Below are 18,737 nucleotides of genomic sequence, written 5' to 3'. Positions count from 1 at the left end.
ATTACCACTGCCAGTAAGAGAACGTCCAGTGAGGGTCATCCTCATTATTGGGCAGCATGAGGCAGGCTCCTCAGGCAATGGGTGCTTCAGGGGCACGGAGCGCTGGGGAAGCATTGCTGTAGAGGTGAGGGCCCTTTTTCAGCTTGAAGGACACATTCCCTTCTGGGCAACCTTCCAAGGCTCACATGCCAGTGGTGGGCCTGACCAGAAGCAAAGGTGAGCAGAGGAGCAAAGGCAGATTGTCCCTTTGTACAGCAGCCTGTTTGACACACACCCCATTCTCTACCCTCCATCTAGGCGAGCATTATCAGATTTTGAGGACAAACTAAATAATACACTGGGACTGCAAAGCAGAGCCAGTGAGGTGTGTGGCCTCAGGAGAAAGGGCCTGGAAGATCGTATTTGTCCCAGGCTCCTACTTGAAGTTCTCCAATCTTGAGGCAGTGTGAGGCAGCTGCCGCCTCCGACCCTTTTCCCACACCCCCGTTTCCAGCTATTGAAGTAGGATTCAGCTGCCCATCTGGTCATCTTCCACATGTGCAATTCGTGGCAGGCATCTTGCCCTTTGCTTTGGGTAGCAACATGTCTTGAACAAGCCCTGCAGCCAGATTTTCTAGAGAGATGCACACTGCAAGAACATCAACATCAACCTGTAGCACAATTGAAATGAACAACTTCAAAAATGAACCTTTTTCTCCAAAAGAGCAACTGTTCTGTAAACCCTGAATTATTTCAAGGTTGCTTGCAAGTGTATGCAAGCCACCTGCTATTAGCACATTGTGTTGTAGACAGTGCAGAAGGCAAGGAGACACAAAAGACAGGAAAGGAGAGAGAGGTGTTCAAACACAATCCTTGCTTCGGAAGCAGATAATGGAGGGAGGGCTTCAAACTGGAGCATTTCGAAGCATCAACAACAACGCCACACCCAGGCAACACAGAGAGATATTATGCGATTGTCAGAATTACGTTTCCTTCCCTTGACCTTTTTCTCGCTTCAATAGCAATCTAAACTTGTATTTTGCAATAGGAGTTGGCATTTCTTTGTAGTGGGGGATGTGTAGACATATGCAGAACACAGAGTGGATGATAAAGCAAGCTTCAAAAACAACAAACACCCTGCTTATGTTCACGGCACGCCAGGATACAGAAGCCATCTCCTGCCAATCAACAGCATAGAATAATAGAAGTATAGAGTTGGAAGGGAGACCCCCCCAAAGGCCATCTATGCCAATCCCCTGCAATGCAGGAATCATAGTTAAAGAGTCCCTGACAAATGGCCATCCAACCTCTGTTTAAAAATCTCTAATGAAGGAGAGCTCACCATCTTCCAAGGGAGTCCATTCCACTGTCAAACAGCTCTTACTGTCAGAAAGTTCTTACTAGTGTTTAGTTGGGATCTCTTTTCTGGTCCTTTGAATGCATTGGTTCAGGTCCAACCATCTGGAGGAGCAGCAGAAAGCAAGCTTGTGCCATCTTCCATTTGACAGCCCTTTAGCTATCTGAAGATGATTATTGTTATGTACTGAAGTTCTCACCCTGGGCCAGCAGGGGGATACTGTAGATAGTTATGCAAATAAGGGATTGAAAGTGACGTTCAGTGATTGGATAGTTTTAGAAAATTGTCACAGTTACGTTGTACTGGAGCTCTATATAAGCAGGCTGACTGAACCCTTCAGTTCAGTTCTGTTCTGGCCTCTGAATAAACAAGAGCTGTTTGAAGAATCACTGTGTCGTCTGATATGTTCACCCACAACTTAACTATTATCATATCTCTTCTCAGTCTCCCTTTTCTCCAGGCTAAATATACCCAACTCCCTCAACCGTTCGTCATAAGACTTGGTTTCCAGATCCCTGATCATCTTGGTTGCCCTCCTCTGCAGATGTTCCACCTTGTCAATATCCTTAAACTGTGGTGCTGAGAACTGGACACAGGACTCCAGCTGAGGGCTAACCAAGGAAGATTACAGTGGTTCTATTACTTCGTTTGCATACTCAATTGCCCCAAATTAATTGGGTGGGACATCGCAAATTCACAGAAGCTGCCTCAGTGATGTCCTGATTTTTCTGCCTCCAGGTCGGTTGGGGCAGCCTCCACCATAGGCTCCACTGCCATGTGGCTCTCTGCTGCTGCCATGTTCGCAGAAGTGGGCACAACACATCTGGAACCCACTTACTGATGGAGGCACCTCACTTCCAGCAGCTGCGGCAAGGCCAGGCAGGCTGCAAGAAGGATGAGGCCTAGCTATGGCAACAGTGGAGAAAGAGCTGGCAGAGGGACAGATACAGTGGTGGCGATGCAAAGATCGAGCAGGTGGGGAGAGCATGCGGTTAAGGTAGGAAGCAGAAGAAAGAGTTTGTGGTTTGGGTGGGGGGCAGGAGAAAAGGTGTGCAGTTTGGGTGGGGGGGGAGAGAAAGAGTGCACGGATGTCCCACTTTCCCAACCCAAAAAGTTGGACGGTATGACCAAGTGTGGTCTGACGAAGACAGAATAGAGTGGAACTACAGTGGTACCTCGGGTTACATACACTTCAGGTTACAGACTCTGCTAACCCAGAAATATTACCTTGGGTTAAGAACTTTGCTTCAGGATGAGAACAGAAATTGTGCAGTGGCGGCGCAGCAGCAGCAGGAGGCCCCATTAGCTAAAGTGGTGCTTCAGGTTAAGAACAGTTTCAGGTTAAGAACAGATCTCCAGAACGAATTAAGTTCTTAACCTGAGGTACCAACTTACAGATAGGTAGCCGTGTTGGTCTGCCATAGTCAAAATAAAAAAATTCCTTCCAGTAGCATCTTAAAGACCAACTAAGTTAGTTCTTGGTATGAGCTTTCGTGTATCTGTGTATCTGAAGAAGTGTGCATGCACACGAAAGCTCATACCAAGAACTAACTTAGTTGGTCTTTAAGATGCTACTGGAAGGAATTTTTTTATTCTGAGGTAGCACTGTATTATTTCCCTTGATCTGGATACAGTCATACCTCATGTTGCATCTGCTTTAGGTTACGTGTTTTCAAGTTGCGTCCCGTGGCACCCCGGAAGTACTGGAATGGTTACTTCCAGGTTTTCCCGTCTAGGCACAGCATGCATTAATATTTAAAGATTGCAAGAGCAACATACAAAAAGTCCATTTGGCTCAGAACTCTGCTTTCCAAAACGGCCAATCAAATGCCTCCAAGAAGCCCACAAGCAGTGTGCAATGGTGAATGGCTACACGGAGGATCCTTTTAGCAATGGGTAGGCCTTAATTTGTCCAACGCCCTTTAAAGCCATCTAAACCAGTAAACAAGCCCTTCACGCATTGCTACCTCAAAAGCCAGTGGGGGCTAGTTTAGACATTCAGCCAACAGTCGGCTGGCAGATCTCCCCATGCAACAAGAAAACCAGAATACCTGGTGTCAGGGAACTGCCATCAGAGGCAAAAGGAGAGGTAAGACGCTCCAATGATGCAGGGGAGGGAACTAGCAAGGAGAGAGAGAGAGCTTCCGCTGGGGAAGGAAATCCAGGGGACACCAGGGAGAAAGGGGAGGCTGAGAGTACTGCGGAGGGGAGGCTCCGAGACTCTTCCAGTGAAATCAGCGGAGAGAGCACAGGACCTCCGCTTGGCATGCCCACGCTGCGCAGAAGGCTTCCGCGCAGAGAATCTAGGAGGAGACTTGGCGTCAAAGAATTTCTATGTTGGAGGAAGTTTAGGAGACGCCCACTCACGGATTCCGCCAGTGACTAAGACAGTCGCGTTATAAGGGCTGTCAAACCAGGGAAAGGTTTAGCTATACGACCAGCTTGGAACAGTTTGCAGTTTACGCACAAGCAACCCCAATTCCCATTACACCTGGGCTCAAACACTCTCATTGATACGGCTATTTCATATGTGCAGGGAGAAAGACTGGTAGGAGACATTTTACTGCCTGAGGCACAACAGCAAAGTCAATGAGGCTAGCCAAGATGTTTTGACACCTGGGGCAGAAGGATTCCACAGCCATCTCTCCCTGTGAGTAAAATTTCAATAATACTTTAAATAACCAACACCTAGCTGCCCTTTCATGCTAGACAGCTGATACTGGGTGCATAGGAGCCAAATCCTAGCAGCCAAGCTCCCTTCAGCTCCCCAATAAAAATATCTGATAAAATATTTGAGGATGCCGGGGGACCCCAAAGTTAATGGGCATTTCCATTCAAATGGTGTGTGTGCCATGTTATGTGATACAGGATGGAGCTTGCCTGCCACGCCCCCCCCAATATTTTATTCAAGTTGGCACCGTTGACTGGGTATCACATTCTGTCTAATGGTAGGACTGGCCTAGGAAGGGAGCCCTTCTTTTCACGTGAGTGGGTATTCAAACATGGCATCCCTACCATACAGTCTTGGTAGCCATAATAATAATAAAATAATAATAATAATAATAATAATAATAATAATAATAATAATAATAATAATTTATTATTTATACCCCGCTCCCAGCCACTCTGGGTGGCTCCCAATCAAGTGTTAAAAACAATACAGCATTAAATATTAAAAACTTCCCTAAACAGGGCTGCCTTCAGATGTCTTTTTTAAAATAGGATAGCTGCTTATTTCCTTGACAACTGATGGGAGGGCGTTCCACAGGGCGGGCGCCACTACCGAGAAGGCCCTCTGTCTGCTCCCTGTAACCTCACTTCTCACAATGAGGGAACTGTGGGAAGGCCCTCAGCGCTGGATCTCAGTGTCTGGGTGGAACAATGGGGGTAGAGACGCTCCTTCAGATATAAAGGACCAAGGCCGTTTAGAGCTTTAAAGGTCAGCACCAACACTTTGAACTGTGCTCGGAAACTGGGAGCCAGTGCAGATCTCTCAGGGCCGGTGTTATATGGTCCCGGCGGCCATTCCCAGTCACCAGTCTAGCTGCCACATTCTGGATTAATTGCAGTTTCTGAGTCACCTTCAAAGGTAGCCCCACGTAGAGCACATTGCAGTAGTCCAAGCAGGAGATAACTAGAGCATGCACCACTCTGGAGAGACAGTCTGTGGGCAGGTAGGGTCTCAGCCTGTGTACCAGATGGAGTTGGTAGACAGGTGCCCTGGACACAGAATTGACCTGCGCCTCCATGGACAGCTGGGAGTCCAAAATGACTCCCAGGCTGCGCACCTGCTCCTTCAGGGGCACAGTTACCCCATTCAGGACCAGGGAGTTCCCCACACCCGGCTACCCCCTGTCCTCCATAAACAGTACTTCTGTCTTGTCAGGATTCAACCTCAATCTGTTAGCTGCCATCCATCCTCCAACCGCCTCCAGGCACTCACACAATACTGTTGATTGGATGAAGTGACCCCGAGGCACACAGAGTTAGGGTAGTGAATTTATGTTAATCTGATGGTGCAGAAACCATTTCAAAACAACACGTGAAGCTCTGGACATAATGGGAGGAGTCTCGTGCTGCAAGAAAAAGCTCCTCCCCTTGAACAGAAGGGGACACATGGCCTGCGGAGTATGGCTACCAATCAATATTTTGCGGATGGGATTCCTGCACATACTAGGAATGTAGGTTTGTGCAATTAAAGTAGATTAAAGCACTCTGCTGCTCTGGTGTAAAAAATCCACTGCAGGGAGGGAGATAACAAGATTTTTTTGCAGTTAGGTAAGTGATGAGAAAATGCCCTGAAAAGTATGGGGTGAATGAACGATTAATGGGAAGTCGCATTACCACCATGCAAACAAATGTAGATTAAATCAGGATGAGTACCGTACTCGTTGAGGTATAACGTCTCTGCAAATAAATTGGCACAAATGTGCAATAAAGACTGGGTACAGTCTAACCTTCCTCAGAGGTTTATGCAAGCAAATGAAGATGAATGCTCAATAAATAGGTCATCAGGGGGAGGCAAAAAATGCAAATCCAGGCCCAGAAGTGGCAATATTCATATCCTGAATGTGAAGCTGCCTTATACAGGGTCAAACTAATGGTCCACCCTGCTCAGTGCTGTCTACACTGTTTGGCAGTGTCTTTCCAGGAATTCAGGAAGAGTCATTCCTAGTCCTGCATCGAGATGCTAGGAATTGACCCAGGGACTTTGTCTTGCAAAGAAGATGCTCTGCCACTTTCCACACATTATTCTGACCCGTTCAGGCTGCAAATAGGGCTTGCATTTCAATAATAATAATAATAATAATAATAATAATAATAATAATAATATACACATACCTCCCTGTCATCGTTCTGTCATTGCTTATATTTATTATTTCTTGTTGCTAGGCTTGCTTATTATTATGAAATGCTTTGTTCCTTTGATGTTTTGAACTCATGCTTTATGTATGTGTTACATGGTGTCGAGGGCAACCTAATGGCCCTGCAGATGTTGGTAGGATTTGTGGTCCAGCAACATCTGGAAGGCATAAGGGTTGGGGAGGCTGGCCTAAAGGCCCGTTATCATATTTCCAAGACACCTCATACAAAGCTACAACTACGTATAGGAACCCCACACATCTGGGCCAAAGGCTTAGCCTCATCCTCTACATGCAGGGAGTTTACATAGGGGTGGAATGTTAAAGATATCCCATATTTCACCCCCACCTGCAGTTGAATATAGGAAGCTGCCATATATATGGGTCCATTTAGCCCAGTATTGTCAACACTGACTGGCAACAACTCTCCAGGGTTTCAGACAGGGGGTCCTTCCCAGGCCTCCCTGGTGATTGCTCCTGGGACGTTTTGCCTTGTCACTGAGCTATGACCCTTTTCCAGCTGAAGCCTATGAGACCCCACTGGACTGACAAAGATTTTACCCTGAATACCTCCCATCTACTAACAGGTGTACTCTGCAAAGGTGGAATGCCTGTGCTTGGAGCACATGAACAGAAACAGCAATGGCCAGTATTTCTTGTGTAACAGGAACAGAAACAAGGCTTTTTTACTTCTTCCACATGCAACAGGGCGAAAAGTAAAGCAAGGAAGAGCTGTGAAGGCAGAAATCTCCGTATTCCTTTTCTTCAATTCCCCAGGTCTCTCTGTAGCTTTTCAACACACACGTCCTCATTTCAGGAGCACCTTATTCCCAAAGCTGGTGCTACAACAGGAGATCAGGGCCAACCCAGGGACAGGCGTCAATTTCACTGCCACATGCTATAATGTAGATGAAATATTTTTGGCCAACACTTTTGATGCATCATAGGCAAAAAAAGGAAGAACTATTACAGCCTTAAGCAGCACCCTAAACAAAAGCTAACTGAAGCTATGTCCCTTCATGAGGACTGGCTGCATGTACAGGACAAGCTGGTGAAACTACTCTATTGTCCAGTTCACAAAGTAGATGGGAATGTCTTCCTTCCCCTTTAAACCTCCAGCCTAATGAAACATCTCGCAAGAGGTGCCTTCAGTTACCCACTCCCCGGAAGAAGCATAAACCCTTCTTCCACAGTTTTACAAGCAACCCCACTGAATTGCTCCACCACCATAGATCCCTACATTTTGAGATGTTCATGTGAGCATTCCTTACTTCGATGTAGGCATCGTTGAGTGTTTTGTTGTTTTAAAAGAGAAAATAAATGCAAAAATGTGTCAGAATGTTTGCATGCGTGGACACTGGGTAGCAGGTTCTCAGCTTCCTCATCAACATTATTCCAAGGCCATTGCTAGGATGAATCACCCACTACAGAGTTTCTGCTTTTCATAGTAAAACTTTGCCCAATGCGCTGTGATGCCACCCATCCGACCTTACAGAATAAATGAATAATCAAATACACACCCCCGGGTGACTCTTTCCCATTGACATCCGATTCTGCTGGAACAGAGGAAGCCTGGCTCTGTCATTAGCCATGTCTCTATCATGAGATCTGGGGAGCATCTTTTTATATTTGATTTCGGAGGCATGGAACATAGATCTCATTTGTAGCCGCTTAAAAAGGTGCTGTAAAACCCCAGTTAATCTCTCTCTTTCACACACACACACACACACACACACACACACATTTGAATATCTAGCCAGAGTGCTAATCAATATTATCTTAGGCAGGATTTAAAGATTAATAAATTGCCAGTGCGAATCCCAGTGAGTGGGGCAGATCTTCCCTGACATTTAAATTAAAAGAAAGATCAGCGCTCCCCGCTTCCCATTCACAAATCTTACAGCCGCTCCCCACAAACTCCCAGGAACAGCCTCTTGAGAAGTGGGGGGTGGGGGGAGGATGGAGTGGAGAATCCCAGGCTCAGGAAAGCAGAGAAAGTTAAGAAAGATAAGGTTAATTGCTTCTTACCTTTGGAGAGCACCACCGCCAGGCTAAAGAGCAGAAGCCAGACCACCCGAGGCACCTTGCCCTGGCCAGGGGTCCCCATGGTGGGCTGCAGAAGAGAACTTAGATCCTTGCCACAAGGACTTCGCGATCAAAACATATCCGGCTCCTGGCCATTTTTAACCCCTCTCACCCCTCCCGGGAAGAAAAGGAAGAAGAAGAGGTGGGGAGTGGAGAAGGTCATCTGCAGATCTTCAGACTCATTTTCTCTCCAGCAAAGACTTGGCAGGTGGGGTGCCTTCCGTTGCCTGTCCTTACGAAAACTAGATTTCTTTTGTTTTTCAAAAAAGCATGTTCTCAATAACAAGGAATATTAAATAACAGAAATAACATCTCCTGGGTTTGCATCATGGTGATCCGAGGTTGGGGGGGGGGAGAGAGAGAGAGAGAGAGAGCGCCGATCTCCATATAAATAAACGCCAGCCGAGAGATCTAGGAGTAACGAGATGGAGGAGGCGAGGAAGAGGCGGGAGAGAGAGAGAAGGGGAGGCGATCGCTAATTCATTTCTGCAAACCGAGGTTTGGACGCGGGACGTTTAAGCAGAAGAACGCGCTTTTGCAGCGGGGAAATTGACAAGGCTTGGGGTGGAATTGATCGGGAGGAGGGAGGCAAAGGCTGCCTCCCAACACAGATCCGCTTGGCATTTTGTTTGGCGGCTGAAATTTCTTCTTCCTTTTTTTTTTAACAGATCCTGGGGAGGGTGGGGGAGGGATGCGGAGCGCAGCGCAGTGGGGAGGGAGAAGCGCTAAAGTTTGCCTTTCGGTGGCTCGTTGCGCCCGGGAGAGGAGAAGGAGTCAGAGAGACACACGGCGCTGAAGAACGAAGGGAAAGGGGGGGGGGGAAATCAACTGATGGTTTTCCTTTCACTTAAACACGCACGCACAAACAAGGCGCTCTCTCTACAGTCCTCATTCACTTCTTGGGGTGGAGGGGAGAGGTTGGCGGGGGTGAGAGGAGGCGGAGCGGAGCAGGACCTCATCGCAAAAGACGCACCCTGGCTCTTCACTGGAGGTGATGCTTTGGGGTCGCTGAGCCCGGAGACGAGAGATCACCGCTGGCTGGAGAAACAGAGGCTGACAACCGAGAAGGGTTAGAGGGGGGGGCTCTGTGTTGCTGTTGGTTTGCTTTTGCTTCCTCCTCCGCTCGCCTATTTTGTTTTGGCAATGCAATTTAAAATAAACAGTAAATTCCTGCCCGATCTGCAAGGGAGGTGGGGAAGGAAATAAAATTTTAGTTACATGGTGTCGTTTCCGATCCTGTCCTCACCAGCGCACATGGGAGAGAGGGGAAAGGAGAGGGGGGAAACAGAAGCTTTTATTTTAATTTGTTTTTTTAAACCCACCAGTAAAAACGAGGGAATTAAATAAACGCATCTTCCTTTTATCTTCAGCTTACCCGCCCCCCCTTAGGCAACGCTACTGCCACTGCGCCCCCCCCCCCATATCCATCAGTTCCCAGACAGTCAAGGTTTCAACCAATCCTGGAGCGGATTATCGAGAAAGATGGGCGGAGACGGGAGGGGGGATTCGCCCATCCCTTTAAGTTGCATCCACAGCAGCTTCAAAGGGAACGCACGACCCGAGGAGGCGGGGCGCATGCAAATCTGGAGAAAGAAAGCTCCGCCCCTTCAGCAAATCGCGCTCATACCTCTCCCCCCCCGCCGCCCGCCCGCCCACCTCCTGGACCTTGCGAGATGGAGACACGCTCCGCCCCCAGGGGAAATCCCGGGAGTTGGAGCGTGGGAATTTCAAGGGTGGCGGGGTGGGGAAGGAGAGAGATCGAGGATCCGATCAGCTCCGCAAAACAGTGCTGCAAGTTGGCACTTTTTTTGACACACGGACAGGATGCGACCTGCACGCCCTCTGCCACGTGGAACGAAGAGTGAATTAAGAAACGCAGCGGGCTAGAGGTGGGCTGGACTTTGCGGGCATCCACACCCACCTCCCCCAACCGGATGCCCACCGGATGTTTTACGCTACCGTTCCCAAAGGACCCATGGCCAAAGGTGAGGGCAGCAGTCCCCAGTAGTGGCGTAGCGTGGGGGGTGCAGGGGGGGCCGGCCGCACCGGGCGCAACATCTGGGGGTTAGGGGTGCAAACCCACGGGTTAGGGGGCGCAAATTACTTGCCTTGCCCCGGGTGCTGACAACCCACGCTACGCCACTGGTCCCCAGCATCTGGTGGATGCGAGGTTAAGGAAGGGGATCTTCATCCATTCCCCCCCCCCCATCTTCTTAAGAACAGAAGATGCTGCCTTGGTCCGTCCAGCCCCTTTTGCCTGCACAGACACAGACTGGATGTAGCTTTCCAGGTTTCAGACAGAGGCTGTCCTGAAGATGCTGGGGATGAAACCTGCGACCTTCTGCATGCCAAGAGGTGCTCTGCTAGTGTGCTACAGCCCTTCCCTCAACAGAAAATTGCACTCTATGGCACAACCCCCCCCCCAAAAAAAATGTCTTATTTCCAGCAATGACCACGACTCACCACAGACTCAGCAGCTTAGCGACACTTGAACCACTCTTGGACCCTTTTGCCTCATTTTACACACACACTTGGGATGCAGGTGGTGCTGTGGGTTAAACCACAGAGCCTAGGACTTGCCGATCAGAAGGTCAGCGGTTCGAATCCCCACGACGGGGTGAGCTCCCATTGCTCGGTCCCTGCTCCTACCAACCTAGCAGTTCGAAAGCGCATCTAAGGGCAAGTAGATAAATAGGTACCACTCCGGCGGGAAGGTAAAACAGCGTTTCCGTGAACTGCTCTGGTTCGCCAGAAGTGGCTTAGTCATGCTGGCCACATGACCCGGAAGTTGTACACCGGCTCCCTCGGCCAATAAAGCACCGCAACCCCAGAGTCGGCCACGACTGGACCTAATGGTCAGGGGTCCCTTTACCTTACCTTTTACACACACATTTACACTTGCACTTTACAGGGCAAGCGACCCATGTGTAATGACCAAACAGTTTCCTGATCTAAGCAGGATTTAAAAACACACACTGCCAAAAGCTCTGAAACCTTCTTGATTAATTAAGGGGACTAGCTGTGAAGGAAGTATCAACCCCAATAAAACGCAACCATCTATGGGCTCTCGGAAGCTTCCAACAGACCAGTAATGAGCTTGTGACAGATTAATAAAAACAAATTGTCTTTTTATCCCAAGATTTCACTGCTTCAGTTTCAGAACAATCTACTAGTTTAGGGGGCCTAATCTGCTTTAAGTAATTAATAAAGCTAGCTAGCCACAGCCACCCACCCCCAATCACTGGGTATCATGTTTTCCCCAGTGACAACATGGGAAAGCAGGTCGCTCACTTATTCCAAATCAGACCATTGGTCCCATCTCACTCAGTAGTGTCCACACTGACTGGCAGTGACTTTCCAGGATTTCAAATATACCGTATTTTTCGCTCTATAAGACATACCAGACCACAAGATGCACCTAGTTTTTGGAGGAGGAAAACAAGAAAAGAAATATTCTGAATCTCAGAAGCCAGAACAGCAAGAGGGATCACTGTGCAGTGAAAGCAGCAATCCGTCTTGCTGTTCTGGCTTCTGGGATAGCTGCGCAGCCTGCATTCGCTCAATAAGACATTTCCCCTTACTTTTCAGGAGGGAAAAAGTGAGTCTTATAGAGCAAAAAATACGGTAATTCTCTCCCTAGGAGATGCTGGGGATTGAACATGGGACCTTCTGCATGCAAAGCAAGTGCTCTCCCACTGAGCTATGGTAGAGCCATAGCTAGCAGGGGGCTAACAGGGGTTTTTTTTTTGCCCTGGGTGAAGCCTCTAGAGGGGTGCCATTGAGGCTCCCAGCCTGCCAACCTGTCTAGGCTTCAGGCCTTCACTTGCACACTCAGCAGCCTTCTTCCATTCCTAAGCAAGCAGTTTTGCTTCCCCTTTCTTTTGAAGCAGCAGAAGAGATGCTGATTGACATGGAGTTGGAAAACCTGGAGAGGCAAAAGTGAGCATTCCTCCTTCCCTTTTTGTTATGTACTGAGTTGAATAGGATCCAAAATGCAGCAGTCTGATTGGTCCTAGAACAATAGGATCCCAAATGTAGCAGTCTGATTGGTCCTAGAACAATAGGATTCAGAATGCAGCAGTCTGATTGGTCCTAGAACAATGCAGCAGTATGATTGGTCTGCAGGAGCCACCCAATCCGGCTCCAGATGGAAGTGAATCCACAACCTGATTGGCCTACAGGAGAATTCCAGAATTAGCCAATCATGTGCAGCCCATTGTGTAACTAATGTATATAAAGCAGATACTTTGAGGGGACTTTCATTCCTCCTCACCACTATGAGCTGAATAAAGAACATGAAGTCCACTCTCAACTCCGAGTATATTTCACCTTTCCCCCTTGAAGAGGAAGATGGGCTCCCCTGTCTGGTTTTGCAACTGTGTGTGAGAGAAAATCTTGAGAGAGCAGGAGGGAAAGGCTGCCCTACAAGCAAAGTTGAATGCGTGCAAGTTGTGTTGCTGCCAGCTGCTTGTTTTGCTGTTAAATCTAAGGAAGGGAATTATAGAAGTGCAGAGTTGGAAGGTACCCGGCCAACTCCCTGAAATATCCTTCCTTCTCCTTTTCCTCCCTTCAACATCTCAGAGATCCATTAAAAGCACTGAAGAGATGAGAACACCACCTCCTGTCCTTTTTGGAAACAGGGTCTTTTGTCATGATTAAGCAATTGAAACGGCAAGTTCACAAGATAAGCACTTTGGAGTATTGCTTGCTTATAATACGTGTGTTTGTGTTTGGCTCTAGAGGACAACATACATGTTTACAGCATGTGAATATATAAAGAGGGCACTGCTACATACAATCAGCAATAAAAACTGAGTCTTTTGTTTATACTGAAAATAAAATACTTGCAGTGAAAGGAATGTGATGCAGATTGGAAATGTAGCCAAATCCACTTTAAATTATTTAATTGCAATGGTTCAGCAGCCAGCATATTTTTAGGAAATTTGTGGGGTGTTTATTCTTTTATTGCTTATTCTTTAGTGCCTTACACAGCAGTGTCTTTACATGTCTACTCAGTAGTAAGTCCCACTGAATTCAATGGAGCTTACTCCTAGGCAGCCACATAAAGATTGTGCAGTTCATACTGCAATCTTAAGCATTTTTACTCAGAAGTCCCACTGAGTTCAATAGGACTTATTAAGAAAGATCTCAGATAGAAAATAGCTGCACATGGAAGCTCTACTTTTGGCAAACAATTTAATTTTACTGGAAGGGATTGCTCATTTACCCTTTGGCCATACTATCATAATACTTCTTAGGAGTCCTCAAATGATCAATTACTCTCTAATACTTAAAGGTTGCCTACTTTTTATGCTCTTTAAGAACAAATGTGTGTATGCATATGCAAATGCATTCAAGGGGTGCCAGGCAAGAGAGCTCAAGATGGATGCAGAGCAGGACTGATAAGGGGTGTGGCCTGGAGATAATCCCATGGGTTTGGTAGAGAGGGCATTTGCCCCCTGGGTTTGCGGTTCCTCACTCTTGCTATAGGTGATAGCAAGGAAAGACTGCTTGATATGCAGCACTCCAGTTTCAGGAAGAGATGGACCTATACCAGGCATCCCCAAACTCGGCCCTCCAGATGTTTTGGGACTACAACTCCCATCATCCTTGACCACTGGTCCTGTTAGCTAGGGATGATGGGAGTTGTAGTCCCAAAACATCTGGAAGGCCGAGTTTGCCTATGCCTAGCCCATACATAGCTTTTAACAATGAAAGCTAAATGGATCCCGCATGCTCAGAGGCAGCTAAAGTAAAGGCAAACCCAGTTGCGGAGCTCATCTCGCTTTCAGGCCGAGGGAGCCAGCATTTGTCCACAGACAGCTTTCCAGGTCATGTGGCCAGCAGGACTAAACCACTTCTGGTGAAGAGTGCCAGAGTGCACAGAAATGCCATTAACTTTGCCACCACAGCGGTACTTATTTATCTACCTGCACTGGTGTGCTTTTGAACTTCTAGGTGGGCAGGAGCTGGGACAGAGCAACAGGAGCTCACCCCATCATGGGGATTCAAACCACTGACCTTACAATCAGCAAGCCCAAGAGCAAGGACGTGGACTTATAAAAAATATTGGGGGGGCCCGGGAAAGCTCATGAATAATAAATAAGCTCATGAATATGCAAATAAAGTGGCTCCGGCCCTAAATAGGGCAAGCCACGCCCCCCCAGCCAGCCGATTGGCTGGCTGGGAGGTGTGGCCAGTCGGGATTCCCCTGTTCTCGAGGGGGCTGAAACCGCCAGGAGGAAGGAAATCCCCCCGGCAGTGCCTTGGCAGTGGCGGTGGTGCTGCGAAGCAGCGAGGCAGGAGCCCCCGCCCCCGGGGATTCCCTAATCTCGCGGGGGACGGCCGGGGCTCTCCGACTAGGGCGCGCGGCTGGCTGGCTGGCTGGCTGGCGAGGGAGCAGGTGGGGAGGAGGCGGGGGACGGCGGCGGCGCTCTGCTGGAAGGGCGCCCGAGATTATTGGGGGGGCTGAACCCCCCCAAAAATTTGTTTGAGGGGGCTCGAGCCCCCTCAGGCCCCATGGAGTCGGCGCCTATGCCCAAGAGACTCGGTGGTTTAGACCACAGCGCCACTCACCTCCCATGCTCAAAGGCAGTATACTCTTGGATACAGATGAGGAGGCAACCAGTAAGGGTCTCCAAGTATCTGAAGGGTTCTCACATAGAAGGTGGTGTGGACCTTCTCTTTGTTTTCTACTTGTTGCCATTTCCAAACAGTCTCCAAGGGCAGCCCCACAATAAGCACACGGCAGTAGTCCAAGCTGGAGATTACTAGGGCATGACTGGTTGTGTGGCTCAGTGGGGGGAAATTGCACATAAGGCAGCTATTTATGGTGACATCCTTTAAAACACTGTATCCTCTATTTCCTATACAACCATTTATGAGGTTTCTGTACCTCCCATCCCTGCTCTGGCTTGGCTTTCAGCAGCATACAAGGAGGTAGAAAAATAAGAAAGAAAAATACAGTGGATCTGGTGTAATGTGAATCTGTTTGACAGCCAGTATCTCCTGTCAGTGGTTTAAAAAAAGAAGAAGAAGAACCTTGGAATGCCTATCTCTCAAGCTAAGCCTTCAGTGGTGAAAAGGATCCGTATCAGATGCCTCTAGGGGGGTTCTGAGCTGGCTGTCAGTTCAGAGTCGCTGCAGAGTTGAGCAATGTCATTTTGGGAACACGACACATCATCTCATTGATCCTAAAGGGGAAAGAGACTCCCAGAAAGAAAGGGTGCTTAGTTTGGTTAGGGTGTGTGTGGAAGTTGCAGTGGCGGGTTTGATGGGGCTGAAGGCAGAAGAATCTTATCGCAAGAAAACTCAGCTGCCATAGATCTTAGAGAGCACCAGTTGCAAGAGAGCTTTGCAGAACTTCAGTATGCACACTTCAAAGTTGCCTTATCCTGAGTCAGACCACTGCCCATCTTTGTCAGTATTGTCTCCAGCAGCTCTCCAGGGTATCACGCAGGGGGGTTCCTCTCAGCCCTAAATGGAGTCACTGGGGGTTGAGCCTGAGACTGTCTACATCAGATGCTATACCACTGAGCTGTGTGCCTTCCTCACAAATCCCTGCATTTCTGCGCCAAACGGTTGCTCGTGCTTTTCATCAAATCACAGGGTCATCTAGTCCAACCCCTTGCACTGCAGGAATAAAACAAGGATGGGGAGAACATGTCGTCCTCCATATGTTGTGAACTAAGGCTCCCATCATCCCTGACAAGGCTGGCTGGAGCTGATGGGAACTGGAGTCTAACAATCATCAGTTTTGCCCTGCAGTCCTAAGCATGTCCACACAGAAATAAGTCCTACTGAATTTTATTATGATTTTTTTCCCTATTTGTATCCTCCTCTTTCTCCCAAAGCAGCCCAAGGAAACAAACAGCAAAATGCTAAACACTATACACTCTGAAATCGCCAGTCAAAACATATTTAAACCCTTAAAAAACCACTTAGGAGAATTAGGAACATCTAAAAACATCTAAAAGCAATCACATACCCTCATGGTTATTAATTTCATGGTTGCCATGGCCAGTATCTCTCAGTCATCAAATGCCTGGTTAAGTAATAATGTTGTTTCTCATTCTGTTAAAATGCCAGGAATGCCCAAATAGGTGTTGATGCTGGCATAATCTAGGCTCAGTTTCCACTGGCTCTTATTGAGTTCTATGGGACAAAGGAACAGAGGAGGAGGAGGAGGAGGAGGTGTCTTCGTTCTGACTGATTCTTAGTAAAGCATAACTCTGTATTATTAGAAAAATGTTTGAGGATGGCACTTTAAGGCAAAAGTGGACAGAGCAGCAAACTTAAACTTTTCTCTCCCAATAGTCTAGCTTCATGCCTGCCTCTCTAATCCTTCATCCAGGCTTAAGAAGGGTGCAAAGCAAGGTTGGCCAGGAGTATTCTGTCCACTTTTGTCTCTGCCTCCCCCCTCCAAAAATACCCACTGGCATGTGGCCCATGAAAGATTGATCTGGAGGGATTGTAGTCCAGCGGCTGAAAAAGGGACCCCACAGTGGCATAAAGACTTAAAAGAAAAAAGGTAATGATATTTGCATGGGGACAATCAATGAGTTTAAAATTGTTAGCAGATCTTGCAGATAGGGGGAATTAGATTGGAATAATCACAGGTTTGGAATTTCAAAGGCTTTATTCATGCAGGAACTATTTACAGGATGAGTTGAGATAGAAGGAGAGAAATAGCAGATGTCTTGGCTGGAGAGAACAGCAAACAAAATGGCTCAGATTTTAGGTGTGGACTTACCATAATTTAGACAGAGAAGCTACAAGCAGCAAGTAGGTAAATCACGAGACAAACTTCCCTTTAGTGCACATGCATTAACTAGAAGCTTAAGAGAAGGAAACATATTTGTTTTTCTCCAACAAAAATTACGGTAAGTATAACATATGCCATTATTTGTACAGTTAAGCCACGCTTAATGCAGCTTACAGCATGAAAATATTTGTATAATTACAAAAATGTAACAAAGGTACTCATGAGAAATAAATGTGTATCTCTCTAAGTACACAACAAGATTTTGCAATCCCCACATGTCATAATAAGAGTTAACAATAAAGATACAAAAAAGAATACCAATAGTAGCAAACTTAAGCATCTCTGTATTATATTAAGGAAATTGCTTTACAAAAATATGTAAGGCAAAATTGCAAGCAAAAATGGTATATGAGAAGGAAATAATGCTAAAACTATTTTTTTAAAAACAAAAAAAATAATAATCTCAAATTGATGTGGAGAACTGAATTTAAGACATTGGAAAATCAACATGAAGAGAGAAAGCAAAATTGTCAGATTCACCCATCCCAGTGAAATGATTGAGGGGGTCTCTTTATGGGTATCTCAGAGACCCCACTAGATCCTGAACAGAGAGATGTCAAAATTGTCAGTGTCTGTTTGCTGTCATCCAGAGCTCATGAAATTGAGTGGGCTTTGGGGAATTAAATAAGCAACTAACATATATCTCGCAAGCAAAATCGCTGGAGAATTGGTGTTAGCTGCGCAAGTAGCTACTTGCAACCGTCTCTTTTTCAACAGCTCGGTGAGCTGATGGAGTATACAAAACATGTAACTGAGCCCTATCTGAAATTTGATTGCATTCCGAATGGTGTAATATTCTTTTCTTCCCTTCCCCGCCCCAGATGTAGACAAGAGCTAATAGAACTGGATATGTGTTAGATTCAAAAATGGGCAAAATTCCATTTGGAGTATAACTTGAAATTCTCCCTTTCAGAAAATTGCACATACTGCATCCTGATTGTATAGGGGAGGTCTATATTATTATCAGCCTGGGCTGATTGTGCAGCAAAGTTGGGTTTGTGCATGGAAACTTTCCTGTGAGTTGTAGCCGGGCAGTGGCAACTGGGCAGTGGCTCCACCTGACATGCTTCAGGTTCCCAGTACAAGGCTCGCATCAAGTTCTATCTCTGTGCTATGCCTGTTCTGTGAGTGATCATTCTCCATGTCCATCTGCCAGCCCTTCACAACATGTCCTCCAAATGTTGTTAGATGCCAACTCCCATCAGCCAAAATCACCAAGCTCCAAAGTGAGGGGAACTAGAGTCCAGCAACCTCTGGAGGGTACCAGGCGCAGGGAGACTGGCCCATACAGTGGCCCAAAACATTGAGATCTAGTGTGGTGTAGTGGTTAGAACATTGGGGTAGTGCTGAGGATACCGACATTCCCTCCAACCAGTGCCGGATTCACGTATAAGCTAAACAAGCTATAGCATAGGGCTCCACTCTCTTGGCCCCCCCCCAAAAAAATGAAAGGAAAAAAAACCTGGATGTACATTTCCAAAGGTGGTGCTGTGGTCTAAACCAGAAAGCCTTGGGCTTGCTGATCAGAAGGTCGGTGGTTCGAATCCCTGCGACGGGGTGAGCTCCCGTTGTTCAGTCCCAGCTCCTGCCAATCTAGCAGTTTGAAAGCACATCAAAGTGCAAGTAGATA

General features: G+C 47.2%; 1 protein-coding gene and 1 long non-coding RNA gene across 3 annotated transcripts in view; both read right to left on the bottom strand.

The window, feature by feature from the left end:
• LOC310693923 (transmembrane protein 132D-like) overlaps positions 1–9,248 on the bottom strand; it is a 449,340-nt gene extending 440,092 nt beyond the window's left edge. For both annotated transcript variants that reach the window (XM_083476416.1, XM_083476417.1), the window contains exon 1: positions 8,227–9,248. In XM_083476416.1, the coding sequence (XP_083332542.1) occupies positions 8,227–8,305 (79 nt within the window). In that variant the 5' untranslated portion in view covers positions 8,306–9,248. The remainder of the gene's footprint in view (positions 1–8,226) is intronic.
• The window catches only part of LOC310693984, a 507,188-nt gene that overhangs the window by 466,365 nt on the left and 22,086 nt on the right, over positions 1–18,737 (bottom strand). The gene's annotated exons all lie outside the window — the stretch shown is intronic.

The sequence above is a fragment of the Podarcis liolepis genome (genome assembly GCF_965112155.1).
Source record: "Podarcis liolepis genome assembly, chromosome: 15".
Classification (NCBI taxonomy): domain Eukaryota; kingdom Metazoa; phylum Chordata; class Lepidosauria; order Squamata; family Lacertidae; genus Podarcis; species Podarcis liolepis.
The sequence above is the reverse complement of the archived record's forward strand: the minus strand, read 5'-3'. Positions and strand labels throughout refer to the sequence as shown.